At 36.7% G+C, this 16,770-nt stretch overlaps 2 protein-coding genes across 2 annotated transcripts; one reads left to right on the plus strand and one right to left on the minus strand.

Annotated features, from left to right (window-relative positions):
• Positions 1-3,106: 3,106 nt before the first annotated feature.
• On the minus strand, positions 3,107-3,927 carry LOC144558958 (18.1 kDa class I heat shock protein-like). The gene has a single exon (XM_078307843.1). It carries the CDS (start codon positions 3,767-3,769, stop codon positions 3,290-3,292), a length of 480 nt encoding a protein of 159 aa, XP_078163969.1. The 5' UTR covers positions 3,770-3,927; the 3' UTR covers positions 3,107-3,289.
• Positions 3,928-7,488: 3,561 nt separating this feature from the next.
• LOC144558967 (riboflavin biosynthesis protein PYRD, chloroplastic-like) lies at positions 7,489-11,843 on the plus strand. Its single transcript, XM_078307856.1, has 5 exons — positions 7,489-7,688; positions 9,059-9,104; positions 9,376-9,712; positions 10,632-10,930; positions 11,179-11,843. The coding sequence occupies exons 3-5, from the start codon at positions 9,428-9,430 to the stop codon at positions 11,792-11,794; spliced, it is 1,200 nt and encodes a 399-aa protein (XP_078163982.1). The 5' UTR covers positions 7,489-7,688; positions 9,059-9,104; positions 9,376-9,427; the 3' UTR covers positions 11,795-11,843.
• The last annotated feature ends 4,927 nt before the right edge of the window (positions 11,844-16,770 follow it).

Raw genomic sequence — 16,770 nt, forward strand, 5'->3', positions numbered from 1 at the left:
ACCCAATGTGTCTATTTTATGTTATCAGTGAATCAAAGGATATGAATCGATCATAAAAAAGGGGGTAACAAAAGAATCAACTGGTACTAGGTATTACCAAAAAAATGTGATTATTTACCTTCTTTAGAATAGAAATAAATCTCTATTTGTTTGCAATTAGATCTTTAATCTTTTTGTGCTATTGGAACAAACAACAAAATAGATGTACCTCTGCCTCATTCCCTATGCAATATTTAGGTCTCCTGTTACATACACATCGGTTGACTATCCAAGATTGAACTTTTCTTATTGATAAAATAGAAAAGAAACTACAAAATTGGAAGGGTAGTCTATTGTCAATAGGAAGGCGATTGATCTTACTAAATTCAGTCTTATCATCTGTTCCCCTTTATTTTTTGTCCATATATAAGATTCCAGATACTATCATTCAAAAAATTGATCGAATCTGTAGTAGATTTTTATGGCAAAGTAATAATAATGGAAAAAAGAAATACTACTTGATAAGTTGGCAAAGAGCTTGCTTTGCCAAAGAGTTTGGAGGGTTAGAGATTTTAGATTTAAAACAAATGAATATAGCTTTGTTTATGAAATGGTGGTGGAAATTCAAAGATCCTCTATATAGTAGTTCTTGGAAAGATATGATTCTCCACAAATACAATATTCCTTCGATACATAAATCTGAATTTTGGGCTAATATACTAAAATTACAATCTCTAGGCCAAATAAGTGTGTCATATGAATTTGGAATAACCACACAAGTACTGTCTTGGTCTGATATTTGGTATAAAAACAGTCCTCTGTCTTCCAGGTTTTCTTTTCTTTTTAATATCTACACTAATCCTAATATTCCCTTGCAAACCGTCATTAATTCTCGAGGAGCATTACAGTTTCGTAGATCTTTGGATGAAGTTCAATATACATAATGGTTAGAAATTCTTAGTCAATTATTTTATACTCATTTGCAGGACAGCCTCAGCTGGAGATGGGAAACCAGTGGCCATTTTTCAGTCAAATCCTTATATAAACTGCTTAATTTTAGAGGAATTACTCCCAAAAATGTAATGTTATGGTGGAAGATCCCTATACCTCTTAAGATTAGGATATTCATGTGGCTCGCACACAAAAATAGAATACTGACCACTGACAATTTAACTAAAAAGGAATGAAAGGGAAATGATATCTGTCAATTTTGCAAACAACCTGAATCGGTCAACCATCTTTTTGTGACCTGCCATTTCACCAAACAGATCTGATTCTATCTAGGATCCTGTCAAGACATTAGTATTGGGTGGTCTAAATTTGCGGACATCATTAAATTTGTTAACCAATTGCCCAAAAATCATAGAGTAGCTTTCCTCTTAGTTTTTAGTGCGGTATGCTGGACACTTTGGAAGTATATAAATGACTTATGTTTTGCACATGGTAAAGAAAAAACACTTAGACAAATTATCCTACTAATCATTTCTCTTGTTCATTATTGGTCAGGAAAAGTGAAGAAGTCGATCTCAGAAGCAACTGCTAGATGGTTGCTAGATGACCTAGATGTTCTTCCCTTATCTACTTGACATCCAGATGAGGAGGCTGTTGCTCCAGGCGAAGAGGAAGAAATAGGGCTACCAATAGTCCCTTATGAAGTGACAGTCACTGTGCCAAAGGAGGAGGTCAAGAAACCTGATGTTAAATCAATCCAGATGAGGAGGCTGCTGCTCTCTTAATTACTACTATTATCTCTCTTTTTTTTGGGTTTCTGTTACTATCTTAGATGCAAACTCTGTAAACTGATTATAGGTTAGGTTAGGTAGTATCCTTAGTAGTAGAAGATATTACAATAAATTATAGATATGGAACTATGTTAATCAGTTAATAATTAACTATAACATATATACACTTCTATATTCTAAGATTCCATCCGATGTTTAATCAAGCAATTTCACAAAATTGCATCACGATTGAATAAATTATATACATATAACAAGTTCAAATAAGTTTTTGACTCCGTCATTTTATCGAGCACCTTAAACGCAACAAATAGATCGAGTGAAGATACAATTTGAGAGAATGGCACACCATTAATTAGCTTCCAATTTTAGGGAATTTGATCACACAATTAATCACCAAGTAATTGAAGTAATTGAAAGCTGCTAAAAGTAAACTCTAATGGATTACCAAAAAAAAAAAAAAGGGGAGTGCTATTTTAAGGTCAACAATTGTAATATTGAGAGCTAAGATAAAGTTTTCTCTCTGAATACCTATTTTACCCTTAGACTCATCTCTTTTACATCTATCTCATTAATTGAGATTAATAAAGAAAATGATTAATAAGGAAGTTACATGAGCTGTTCCTTCAATTGATAGTTTTTTTAGTGAAATTGTTTCGTTGGTTTCTTTCCTTTATTATTTCATTTTAGAATGAAATCTTTTGCTAATCTCAGTTAATGGAAACAAGATCTTGTTGATTTTTTTTATATGTCATTTAATAAAAATTCTAATAATAATTATTTCAAATTTAATTTTGAATTAGCGTCAGGATTCATAGAAAATAAATGTATTGTTACTTTTTTCTTTATTTGCAAATTACTGACGTTTTCATTTAGAATAATCTGATCATTTATTATTATAAAAAATATATATCATATATAAGGATATTGTGTAGAGTGTACACGGATTGGATACAAATGGATAGTAATCGAATTGTATGTGTATCTGTTATAATTTATCTGATATAGAGCAAAATAATTTCATTCTCAAATAACCCGATTTTGTACTCCCGCCGGCACTCGTTGAGTAGATAAAGCATTCAACTGGCATGTTTCCTTAGTCTTGTTGTAGTATTCAGCGTAGGTAATTAAGTTTAGGCGACCAAAAGAATTTCATTTTCAAAAAGATAATAAAAGAAATAAATAAAAAAGAACCAACAAAAGGATATCACTCAAAATAAATTTTAATTGGCCGTGGAACTTCCTTATTAACCATTTCCTTTATAAACTTTATTAATTAATGAGACAGATGTAAGAGAGAGGAGTTAAAGGGTAAAGTAGGTATTTAGAGAGAAAATTTTTTCTCAGCTCTCAATATTACAATTGTTGACCTCAAAATAGCACTCTCCAAAAAAAAAATGATTCACGAAATTCCACTGACAAATTTATACATCAACCATAGCACAGACTTCTTTTCAAGTCAAACACAGCACAAACACAGCCATTAACAAATTTTACATAGACACAGCAATTACAACTTCATTCAAGTATCCGAATTCTGAAGACTTCACTTCTCATATACTAAAGCAAAACTAACCAGAAATCTTGATTGATTTAACATCAGGTTTCTTGACCTCCTCCTTTGGCACAGTGACAGTCAACACTCCGTTCTCCATGGCAGCCTTGATCTGGTCCATCTTAGCATTCTCAGGCAGCCTGAAACGCCTCAAGAACTTCCCACTGCTGAGCTCGACGCGGTGCCACGTGTTAGTCTTCTCCTCGTTTTCTCTGGAGCGTTCCCCGCTGATCTGAAGTACGTTACCTTCCTCCACCTCTACCTTGATCTCTTCTTTCTTAATTCCTGGAAGATCCGCCTTAAACACGTGTGCTTCAGGTGTTTCTTTCCAGTAGATGTGAGCCGTGGCAAAGGCGGAGGTGTCGGACGGGAGGGAGAGGGAGGAAGAAGGGCGAGAAAAGGGAAGGAGACTCTGGTTGAAAGGGAAGCCATCGAATGGGTCCCACAGATCGAGGGATAATGGATCGAAGATGTTGCTCCTCCTGGTGATCGACATTCTTGTGATTGTTGTTCTTTGATTAGAAGGTGAGAACTGAGAAGAGATCGATGATGAAGCTTCTTGTAGTAGTGGAAATGTGGAATACTTGTGCTGATTTGTTTTTGCTGAGGCGAGCGATGCCTGTGCTGGTCAATTTATAAAGATTGGGGACTGGGAAGGAGGAGAAAGGAACGAGACTGTAGATGGGTCTGATTCTTTCCAGAAAGTTCGCAGGTCCGGAATGCAACGAATAATTGTTAAAGATTTTAACAGAGCAAATTTGACATCATACGAGGATCAATTTTATAAACCATAAATAGAAAAACAATTTTTAGGAAATCAGTATGATTGTTTTTTTTTTTTTGAAAAATCACAAAGACCGAGTGGAGCATTCGGTCTCCACTTTTTTTTTTCTCCAGACCGAATGCTCCACTCGGTCTCACCATTTTTTTCAATTTTTCACAGATTCGGCCACATAAGATCCGAATAATCCTTTTATGTATATGTATAGAGAGTGACTTGAAATTTTAAAATTCAAAAAGTCGATCCGAACCGTTCATCTTGTTTTCCATATTAATATGTGCTTGGAGACCAAATTTTACATTTTTCTGAATTTTTTTACTATTTATTAAGCTACTTTGAAAATTTTTGATCCAACGGTGGCTGCTAATTTTACTGTTTTGTTAAGCCACCGTTGGATCAACAATTTTCAAAGTGACTTAATAAATAGTAAAAAATTTCAGAAAAATGTAAAATTTGGTTTCCAAGCACATATTAATATGGAAAACAAGATGAACGGTTCGGATCGACTTTTTGGATTTTGAAATTTCAAGTCACTCTCTATACATATACATAAAACATATGCCACACCGTTTGCCGCACGGAAAAGTTGAAAAAAGAGTGAGACCGAGTGGAGTATTCGGTCTGGAGAAAAAAAAAAGTGGAGACCGAATGCTCCACTCGGTCTTTGTGATTTTTCAAAAAAAAAAAAACAATCATGCTGATTCCCTAAAAATTATTTTTCTATTTATGATTTATAAAAAAATTCCATCATACAACGTACAGACTGTAGAATCAAAACTCCCCTGTTAAATCTCTACCCTGAATACTGATGGTTCGATTCTAGTCTCGATTCTCGAAGCAGCTAGCTGTATCCTGATTCCTGAATTATTTACATTGGGCTTCCCGGGTCGTCAATTATTATTACAATTCGGGCTTTGGGCTGTGTATTGGACTAGCATCGGATTCAATCAGGATGAAAAATCTAAATTCATGAAAGTTTCAACGGTTTAAAGTTTCAAATTCAAGTTCTCGTTTTACAATATACTTTTTTTTTTAAAATTCATTGAATCGTTATAAACCGGTTTAATGGGCCGGTTTTTGATAAAAAAGCGAGTAGCTCGGTTTAAAAACCCGGTTTTTATGCTAGTTTACTTTTGTACAACTTTTTTCTTGCATTAAATATGAGACAGAAGTAAGAAATTGTATTGGCTAGCTTCTCACATCCGTACACCATCACATGTAAAGTCAGTAAAGTAAATGCTATGCTAAATTTTATTCTATGAAATATACACATAAGTTATCAAAATATTAGATATTCTAAGAGAACAAATTATGTATATATGACTATAACGTCTCCATGAGGCAAGCTGTGCTTAAATCAAACTATATATATTTTTGTGTTTAATTCTCTTCAAAGTAATAATGATCACTATTTTATTTTTATTCTAATTTTCATTATTTTTGTTGAAGTTTTATATTTTTATTAAGATATAATTTATTATTTTTACAAATTATCAAATAAAATAGAAGCTTTATCCATCTTAAAAACATTCACTCTTTTTTAATAAAATAAGTATTATTACTTTATTTAAATGTTAAAATTTGAAATATATTTATAAATACTTTTTTATATTATTTAATATGTATGTATGAAACAAATATTATATTAAATATATGATTATTTTATAATAAGTTTCATATCTCATATACGTAGGTATATAAATAAACCAGCAATTGAACCGGTTGAACCATCGGTTCGACCAGTAAACCGTTAACCCGAAGCTTTACCGAGTTGATGTCCGGTCTGGTTCTGATAACATTGGCTGGGATACTACCTGATAAAAAAGAAAATTGTAATAAACTTTAGTGTATCAGAAAAAAAAGGTAATAAATCTAATATTATTTATGTATTAAATATATACTTAATTATCATGAGAAAACGAACCTACAAGCTTTGGGTGTCACAGGATCAAGTTACCAATCAATTTCAATTGCATAATAAAATGAAATCAATAATTAATGGAAAAAAGTGAAGCAGAGCTCTCGATATCTCTACATTACCCCAATTTTTGAGTTTAGATTTATGACCGTCCGATAAAATCCTATCAATCCGACTCGATTTAAAAATTACGGACCCCAATAATTAATCGGACGGTTCGGATTCGTTCCTTTGGGTTATTACAGACTAGGGCTGTAAATGAGCCGAGTTTGAGCGAGTTACCCCCAACTCGAACTCGGCTCGTTTAATAAACGAGCGAGCCAACTCGAGTTGAGATGATAATAACGAGTTGTAGAGCCAACTCGAACTCAGCTCGTTATCAACTCGAGTTGGCTCACAACTCGTTTAACCAGTGATAGTATTACAACACAAGTTCAAACTTAGCTCGTTATCAACTCGAGTTGGCTCACAACTCGTTTAACCAGTGATAGTGTTACAACACAAGTTCAAACATATTTTACACGAATCTCAAAGCACAAATAACAGTCTAGAGATTCGGGTTTGATTATTTTGAAATTTATTGTGACCAATACTGTGTAACTTTAGTCTTTATGTAACTCGAGTTATAAATGAGCAAGTTGGGGCCAACTCGAACTCAGCTCATTTATTAAATGAGTTGGCCAACTCGAGTTGTAAATGAGTCGAGTTAAACGAGCTGTAAATGAGCGAGTTACGAGTTCGAGCTTTTTTGTCCAGCCCTATTACAGACGATACAAATTTCTCTCTCCTCTTTGTACCTTCTGAATTCGTATCCTCTGTGATATCTCAAATTCTTTCTACACATATCTCAAAGGATACGGACTCTCGACCTTGCCATTTCATTATCGCCGAGTTTTAGGTGTCTAGAGAGAGACGGACAGAGAGCAGTAGGCGAGCGAGCTAGGTGATACATTGGGCGCGGAACTCGCACCGACTGTTTTTAAAATATATGCAATTATTTTCAAAATAAATAAGTCGGAAGGGAGGAGCATAACCCTCTGATTTTAGAGTATGACTGAGCTATGCATGAGGGGTTCTAGCCAGATCGCTGGTGCCCCCGGGTTTATCACTCATGTCAGATCACAGCTGCGCCTCCCGCTTTTCCCTCGGTGACGAAAGTAGCATACTGCAGGGGTACCTGAAATTTTTTTTTTTTTTTAATGGACCCAGTTCTAAAATGAGTTTGTCTAATCTGAAAATAAAACATGCCTACCCCTGGCCCAGGAATTCGTATCCTCTGAGATATCTCAAACTTTGAGTGACTTTATGGAATATCCCAACCGTTTAAATACATTCCGCACGAATCTCAAAGCACACAAATACTGACCCCCTACATCACCCCCGAATAGGCACCGGACACGTCGGTCACGCAAAAGTTGAGATATCTCAGAGGATACGCACTCCTGGCCCAGCCCACTACCTTCTAACTTACATTCCAAAATAAATTCCAGTATCCCACCTGCTAGCCAAACTAAATCCAAAGCGACAGAGGTGCAGCGCAGAGAGGAGAATCTGAGGCTAGAAAATCACTGATTCAGACGAGGTCGTGCCTCGGAGGAGAAAAAGAGACGGCCGGAGGAGATCGCAAAGGAGATTCTCGGAGTGCGCGGATCCCTGCTGTGCCCGTGCCGTCGTGCGCTCGTGCGTCTGCATTGTTTGCTCGCCTCACAGCCACTGGTACGATACCAATTTCTTAAACATGTTTTTAGTATAAGTAAAGTGCTTCAAGTCTTCAACCAAAATTCGACCAAATCATCAGATAAATTCAAATGAAGAAGAAATTGAAGACATAAAGAACAGTTTAGTCAAAGAGCATAATACCCAATTTCTAATGCTAATGCTAATGCTGACGAGAAAAGATAAATTGGACGGCATATAATCTACTTCTTTCTCTCTTAAAACTTAATAAAGAACCATTTTCTTTTGGTACACATCATAATTTGTCATGATTGAATGAAATTGGGGCAAAGGTTTACAATGAAATTTTTTGACCTTCTTTACCATTAATTTCCCTCAGATTCAATAGCGCCAAATTTAAATATCACCTCTAACTCTCAAGAAGATGCAATTTCATGGAAATGGGGTTAAACTGGCGATTGCAGTTCTAAATCGATTTGTCGAGTTTTAATGGAGGGAGGAAGGGCATTATGGCCTTTTAAGTCGATTTGGAATGCAAAAGTACCACCTACAGTGAGAGTGCTTGGGTATTTTCTCCTAAACGATTAGATTCTGACAAGCTTAGTTTTGCAAAAGAAGGCACATCAATTAGGCAGCGTGGTTCAATTCAAAACGTAGAATGGATGAATCAGATACTGTCTGTTTGTTGGGGATTATGGCACCAACAATTTTTTTTTTTACAGGGTTAAAAGGGTCAGATCAGAGGTTTTAGGTATGATAATTATTCAAGAGGGAGAATTTCTCGTGGTTTAGATTTGTTGAAATAACAATTGTGTAGGGGGCTTGTTGTAATTTTCCTTTTTACATGTACTCTTGACAGCCACCGTTAAAGATTTCAATTTTTACATGTACTCTTCCATATATATTTGCCTACCCCTAACATAATTCCTGGCTTCGCCACTGGCTACAACCTAAAAGCGCACAACTTTCAGTAGATAGAGCATCAATGTGAGTATCCGCTAGTTGAACCGCATCCAGTAAACGACCTCTACATGTCTCTAGAGATAGAGATTCAGATATGAATCGTTGCTACCATCAATTCCAACTGTAGCAACAAAAATCCTTACTAAATACAATCTCATAAAAAAAGGATGGGTAGGAGATGTTGGATGTCAATTTTGTGGGTGGCCAGTTATTTATTTATTTATTTTTATTCTGAATTAGTGTGATTTTTGAACTGGATGCTGATGGGTCTTGTGCTTCGATTGGAAATTGTAGCTAAATTTCTTCTGATGGGCCAGTTAAGCAATTTCTTCATAAACATGGATTTTGTGAATTAAATCTTGATTTAGGATGAGTTCCTTTCTGAGAAGAGAGACTTAATGTTTTATAGAGGCTTAATTTGAGTTATATTTCATCCATTCCTGCAGATTTTGCTTAGTTGGACCTGTTTTGTCAGCTGCAAATTAGTTTTAGGTATGTTCCTGTTGACCAAAGCTTAAATCTTCTGAATATTAAACTCTTAATGAATAATTGTATTGAGAAAATAACTTTTGTTTGCACAGGTATTCATCTATAACTAGCAATCCTAATCAGAAAAGGAATTACCACATATTGTCACTTCAAAACCTAATTTTTGCTTTGCAATGCATATGACTATTCTAATTACAATAAATATTGCTTCAAGGGTACGTTCAGAAAATTTCAGTGAAACATTCTAATTGACAGTTTTTTGCTTTGTGAGTAGCTTGGGTGGATTTCAAGGACAAGCTAACTGGCTTCATATCGATACCTAACCCATGTCTATCTTGTCTTCTCTCATCCCGATTTCCCCTTCTATTAAACCATTCTTGAAAAACCCTCACCACGGCAAGTTAATTGCGGCAAAGATTCCTGTTCGTCGATTTTTTATCCGTTGTGAGGCGATGCGCGACGATGGGTTCTACATGCGGCACTGTGTGGAGCTTGCCAGGTCAGCACTTGGGCACACCAGTCCCAACCCCATGGTCGGGTGCGTGATTGTGCGAGATGGTGAAATTGTAGGGGAAGGTTTCCATCCCAAGGCCGGACAACCTCATGGTGAAGTAATATTCTCACCATTCTCTCTTATACCCTTTATTTTTTTGTGTATTTAGTTGTTCAGTAATAAATCTTTAGTAATTCCTGAAATTCAGTTTGTTATGCTACTGATGCGAGCAGAAATGTGAAAGGTTGAGTAAAGGTTGTCTTACTATTAGGCTTAATTGCACACGTGAGGGCATGCTGGAGATAAATTGGATTTAATTGGAAGATATTCCATTAATTGCTAGGATAGCCAAGGTTACGGTTTGACTAAAGATGTTTGCTTAATTTAACTTCCACTGGTCAATTAGCCCACAGTTGGTCCTATTCGTTTCCACTTTGCTACAGTTGTGCAATTAAATCCAAATAGCTCCAAGAAAAGGATATGTCAATGTTGGTCAATTTTTTGGCCTAACATAGTGCTGATTGCCAGTGTTCAGGGGTGAAACCCGAAAATTGAGATAGGGGAGCTGGATAAATGTGTTCAGCAATTTTATTTATGAGGGGAGCTAATAATATAATTTTTTGTAAAAATTAAAATTTTTGAAGGGCAAAACTGAAATATTCAATTTATAGTGGGTGTTTAGCACCCCTTTCCCTCTATTTACTTTTTGCCACTGTCAGTGCTGTACTTTCCAGTATATACACCTGAATGTACCTTTTGATGCATATGCACACTTTGGTTAAAAGATCACTGTTTCTGCTGGTTGGTAAGAAAAATAGGCAGTTTTTTTTTTTTTTTTTTGCAAAACATTATATCACTTTGGTAAAATTGAATAGAGAATAGGAATATTGAAACAGTACACTGCCAGAAGACATATTAATTCTGTGGCATGACTGGCCTGAGATTTAAGGGTTGTCCAGCTTTCCTTTATTCATATGCAGTGATACCCAATTGAAAAACATATAATGAGCACCGATTTAATAAATTCATAAATTTAGGTTTTTGCTCTGCGGGATGCTGGGGACTTAGCTGAGGGTGCAACTGCTTATGTCAGCCTTGAGCCGTGCAACCATTTTGGGCGGACCCCACCTTGCACAGAGGCCCTTATCAGGGCAAGAGTAAAACGGGTTGTGGTTGGCTTGACCGACCCAAACCCAATTGTGAACTCCAAAGGGATTGAAAGGCTTCGGCAAGAGGGAATTGAAGTTATAACTGGTGTGGAAGAAAATTTATGCAGGAAATTGAACGAGTTTTTCATCCATAGGATGCTTACTGGGAAGCCATTTGTCACTCTGAGGTACATTTTTTTTTGAAATCTTTTTATGGCAATCACACTTTAAAAAATGATTATGTGTTTCTGAGACCACTTCCAACATTTATACTATTGTACAAGTCACAGAACTATTAAATGAATCTTGTAAATCTTACCCAAAATTATGTCATGAAAAGATGACCAATTTTTCCAATTTGCTGAGTAAATCAAATTTTTGGCTATTAAATGTATTGTTCAACATGAAATGTGGAACTCCCTGATTTGTTATACAGGTATAGCCTCTCTGCCAATGGACAGGTGGCAGACCAAATTGGAGAAGGGGCATCTGAATCAGGTGGCTATTATTCAAAGTTACTACAAGAATACGATGGGGTTATTCTCTCTAGCAATCTTGTAGAAACTTTAGGGTTTCCCAAATCAAAAGAAATTGGTGCCAATCAACCCGTCTACATAGTTATAGCACAGGACGGGAACCCTCCATTGATGTTAAAATCTTTAAGCGAAGATATTGCAGCAAATGTAGTTGTCTTAGCAAATAAATCTGTACCAATCGAAGCAAACTTTGAAGTAGAGATGGTGGTAATGGAGGACTTGAGCTTGAATTCTGTTCTTGATTATTGTTTAAATAGGGGTTTATCTGGGGTTCTTGTGGATTTTAGAGAGGATGGTGGTGGTATTAGGAGCCTTTTGAGGAACTTTTATGAGAGCAATTTGTTAAATAAGGTAATTATGGAGGTGTTACCGATTTGGAGCTCGGGTGAAGCACATTTAGGTTTAGAAGTTGAGTCAAAAAATCTGAGATTGAAAGATTTGAAAAATCTGAGATTGAAGGATTTGGAGTCTAGAGTCATTAATGGAAGTGTTGTGATGGAAGGATACTTTTGTTAGGTATTGAGCAGTTTGGAAAATATTTCACCTTTATTTTGGTTTTATTTTATTAGTATGATACTTCATGACTATTATTGATCCCTAAATTGTAATGTGTTTTCAAAGTTTTAAAACTCGTACTCAATATACTAAAAGAATGGAAATTTGACCCATTGTCTAAGGAAAAATAATATTAATGTTACAAACACAAAAGGTCTTTATACTTGGTGCATTTAATTGGATTACAAAGAAATCAAGAATATCTGCCTATTAAACAAACTTAACAGCTTCTCTATGAATCAAGAATGTCGCACACTTAAGTTAGTTCAACAATCTAAAATAGTTTCAAGGAATTGTGTTATCCTTATCCCAGTTAAAGAGTTCTCTCTTGCTTTATTTTTTGTTTTCATTTATTAAAACAGTATGGCACTGTTTATACATTTTTCTTATTTAAATTATACTGTTGAATTTACAAAAAAAAAAAAAAACACACACACACATACAAAAATGGAAAAATTGAGTTAAACGTCTATTCAACTTCTCTTTAGACTGCCAATTGAGACAAGATTCATGATTCAGATTTATTGTTTGAACTTTTTGATTTCTAATATTTAAAAAAGTTCATGAAAATTTGTGGCCGCAGAAATCCTTCTCTTTCATTTTTTAGGAAATTAAGTACTGCCCTAAACAACAAAGTGCAATCTTATGATATGATGCACATCTACGGAGTGTCGAAGTATGAAACAAAGTGCAATCTTATGATATGATGCACATCTACGGCCGAAATTTTTAAATATAGCATAATCCAAAAAATAATAAACCAAAACACTATTTTTCGGCCAAAATTATAAAAATGACATGGCCGCTTCTAGGAAAAGCGGGCACCTTTTTGGTGGCCACATCTAGAGAAAGCGGCCAATATTTTGGGCCGCTTTTATGGGATGCGGGCACGGTTGCTTCTAGGGGATGCGGCCACCCTGGCCGCTTCTAGCGGATGCGGTCCAAACCGACATTTCTATAAAATCCCATTTTCTGGAAAGAGAGTTCATTTCACGGGTCGTTTTCACAGCTGAACTGTAAGTTTTTTCTTTTCTTTCTTTTTTCAAATTTTTTTTTTGAATATTTGTAATTAATTTAGTTAATTTGTAATTTTAGGTTTTCTTATATACTCAGACCAAAATGGCTGTAATGGTATCAGTTTACACTGGTGGTGAGGTTCTAACAGGCCCTAATGGGGTTTATTATAGTATCAGACCTGTTTCTGTGATACCGGTAGTACCGGGTATTGATTTGTTGGTTCTGAAATCAATTATTTCTCAAAACATGGGATTGAATCAGGATCGATATGACCTTGATATTCAGGCCAAAATTAGCATGCCCACTGGTTCAGGACAAACCTGGTTCCAATTATTTCCTGTTCAGAATGATGGAGTCTGGCAGGTACTGTACAACCAGACCATTAGTTTTTCTGGGGGTGGATATAAGGTAATTGAACTCTATGTGGAGATTAACCGAGCCCAGCGTCCCAACCCCCTTGCGAGATTAATCCGGAGTGCTACTCGGGGTAATACGTCAAGCTCCTCAAGTCCAGTGTCCCCTTTCCAGATTGACATGCCTGAGAGTAGTAATACCCCAGTTCAGGAGGGCCGACGGTCTACTAGTCGGCCTTCCTGTCGGTCCCAAACCCCTTTGCAGATTGACATGCCTGAGAGTGGTCAAGCCCCAGTTCAGGAGGGCCAACGGTCTACTAGTCGGCCCTCCCGTCGGTCCCGACCCCAACCTGGCCAAATTGCTAGTACTAGTCAGACCGCTCATTGGGGTCAGCCTTGTGATCCGGATGAAACCGAGGAGACGGTGGATCCGAAAATACAAGAGGTAGAGGAAAATTGGGGGAATGTTGATCTTGCTTGCATGAGCGATCGAAGTGACCAAGAAGATACTAGGCCTGTGCTTGGGCAGCCCAAAAAATTCAAGGTTGATAAAGGGTTTCGGATAATGGGTCGCGGAGTTCAGCACCCGATTGCAGCTTTCAATGACCTATTAGGATTTCAGGAAGCAGATGTGGGGTTGTTTGGTAGACATGCAGAATTTGAGAATGAATTGTCAGAGGGGCAATGCTATAATTCAAAGGAGGAAATGAAAGCTGCAATTTACAAGTTTCACATTCTTTGTAATAAAGAGATTGAAAATAGGCACATCGACAAACAACGCCTTAGGTTCAAGTGCAGGGACCCCAGATGTGGTTGGTACATATTAGCAAGGGCCACTGGTTTTGGTACACAATGGAAAGTATCCAGGTGCCCAACAAAACATGTTTGTTATACGGATGCCACAAGAATAGATCATGCACAGTTGACGACTGGTATGGTTGCCGATTGCATCACCGCGCACATGAGAAATGACGTGGATTTGAGTATCAATGCTGTCAGAATCGCGATTGCACAAACGTACAACGGCCAGGTACCTGCGTACAATAAATTATGGCGTGGAAGGAAGTTGGCAATTGCCCGTCAATTTGGTAGTTGGGAGGGGTCATACGTACTTATAGTCCCGTTGTTGGAGGCAATTAAGCGAAAAAACCCAGGTATTATATTATTTATTTTCTTTCAACAACATTGAAAACAAAAAATGTGGAACTTGTTAATTTGTTTTATTGACATGTACACTGTTTGATGTGACCTCATATCCAACTGGTGAGCCTGGACCTTACAGGTACTTTTATAGGGCGGCTTGGGCATTTGGATCGTGCATAGAGGCTTTTCAACACCTGAGACCTGTCATCACTGTTGATGCATGTTTCTTATCAGACCGGTACAAAGGTAATAAAATTCGAAATTGATATGTCATTTTATTTATTCAAATGTAGTCGAAATTGATATGTTATTTTTTTAGTTACTTTTTTTTTATGGTTTAATACAGGTAAAATGTTGATTGCAACCGGGTAGGATGCAGAAAATCAGCTCCTTCCGTTGGCATTTTCTTTGGTAGATACGGAGAATTTTGAAGACTGTGCATGGTTCATGCAATGGTTAAGGCGCAATGTAGTTCGCTCCAGGTTTGTGTGTGTCATCACTGACAGGGGCAAGGGAATAAAAAATGTGTTTAGACATGATGATCTGGGATGGAATGAGGAAGACGAGGATGAGTGCGTTCACCGTCTTTGTGCTACTCATATAGCAGAAAACATGAAGAAGAACCATTGCAATGACCAAGCAATCAAGTACTTCAGGATATGTGTGGCGAAGAGGAAGATGAGGAGATATGAGCAAGGAATGCAAGCAATGGGAGATGTATGTGACCGTGCTTTGAATTGGTTGGACGGTGTGGGTAAGTATCTGGATCAAGATGAGAATGAGTGTCCAAAACCATGGAAGATATTTCAAGCGCTGGATGGGGGTTACCGTTGGGGAATTATGACTACAAACGGGTCCGAGTCGCTCAATAATGTCTTCAGGTCATCTCGTAGGTTGCCGGTAGTAGCAATAATTGAGGACACATTTTACAAATGTTAGCAATGGTTTGCTCAAAGGAGGGCAAAAGCGCAATTTGAAGCAAGCCAGGGTCAACAGTTCTCGTGTCGTGTGCACAAGGTATTTTATATTCATGAAATTATTTTATTTTCTTAATTGTAAATTATTATATTTTCATTCAATTATTTAAATACATTAATATCATCAATTTTTTCGTAGTTGATTAACAAACGGTGCGGGAGGTCACAATCTATGACAACGCTCGGTGGATTTGGCAACTGGAACGAGTTTGAGGTAACATCCACACAAGAGAAAGTTAATGCATACATGTCTGATGCTTCTGGCCGGTTTACCAAGGCCAATTACAAATACACGGTGGTAATCACGGATGATAACACGGTTACATGCACATGCCAGAAGCCGCAATTAACCAGAATACCGTGTTCTCATGTTTTGGCAGTGTGCCGTCTCCGAGGCATCGACCCTGGCAGTTTCGTACATTACTACTACCACATCCAGACACTGATCAACACATGGATCGGTGAATGGCATGTGTATGACAATTAGTCTGATTGGCCGCAAAACGAAGGCCCAACCCTTGTTCCAAATGACAAAAATATTATTCTGGGTCGAAGGCAAGTCAATAGGATTCCGATGTGGCTTGATTTACTGCATAATAGAAGGAGAGGACATCAGGCTCGCCGAGATACACAAGAACAACAAAACAGAGCTGCTCGAGATGCACGAGGTAGTTAACTCATATTTTTAAATTAAATTGCAGCTTTAAAAAAAAACTAATAATAACAATATATTTTTGTTTGCCAATTTTCAGGTTGAGAGAGAGGCAAGCAATATATTTTATCTAGTAATCAATTTTATGTTGTGATTGCATTGCTTGTTTGTTGTAATAGTTTTAAGAATTTTATTTAGTAGTACTTATATGGAATATTTATTTAGGCGTATCTTAATCTAATATTTCAAATAAAATTTCGGCTTCCAAATTAAACACCATACACAGTCTACAAATATTGAAAACAAAAAATAAAAAAAAATAAAAAATTAAATAGCCCGGGTGGCCGCATCCCCTAGAAGCGGCCGTGCCCGCATCCCATAGAAGCGGCCGTGCCCGCATCCCATAGAAGCGACCCAAAATATTGGCCGCTTTCTCTAGATGCGGCCACCAAAAAGGTGCCCGCTTTTCCTAGATGCGGCCATGTCATTTTTATAATTTTGGCCGAAAAATGGTGTTTTGGTTTATTATTTTTTGGATTATGTTATATTTAAAAATTTCGGCATCTACGGAGTGTCGAAGTATGAAGACCTATCTTGGAGACTCATATTAAGAGATGAACCAAAATGGTTTATAGTCATCTAATCTACATTAATTTCTTGTCTTATCCGTAGTTGAAAAGAATCAGAAGCTCTTTTTTTCCATAAATTTCAGAATATTTTCAATTTGTTAGTGTTTCTAGTAATTCAACTAACAATATTTATAAAATGGCAACCGAGATTTATCCTTCAACATAT

Source organism: Carex rostrata, chromosome 1 (genome assembly GCF_964058835.1).
Source record: "Carex rostrata chromosome 1, lpCarRost1.2, whole genome shotgun sequence".
NCBI lineage: Eukaryota > Viridiplantae > Streptophyta > Magnoliopsida > Poales > Cyperaceae > Carex > Carex rostrata.

Excerpts from the sequence above, each read along its gene's own strand:
- LOC144558958 (XM_078307843.1), bottom strand. The coding sequence starts at position 3,769 with ATGTCGATCACCAGGAGGAGCAACATCTTCGATCCATTATCCCTCGAT.
- LOC144558967 (XM_078307856.1), top strand. The coding sequence starts at position 9,428 with ATGTCTATCTTGTCTTCTCTCATCCCGATTTCCCCTTCTATTAAACCA. Across the intron at positions 9,713-10,631 it reads CCGGACAACCTCATGGTGAA|GTTTTTGCTCTGCGGGATGC; the intron begins GTAATATTCTCA and ends TCATAAATTTAG. Across the intron at positions 10,931-11,178 it reads AAGCCATTTGTCACTCTGAG|GTATAGCCTCTCTGCCAATG; the intron begins GTACATTTTTTT and ends TTTGTTATACAG.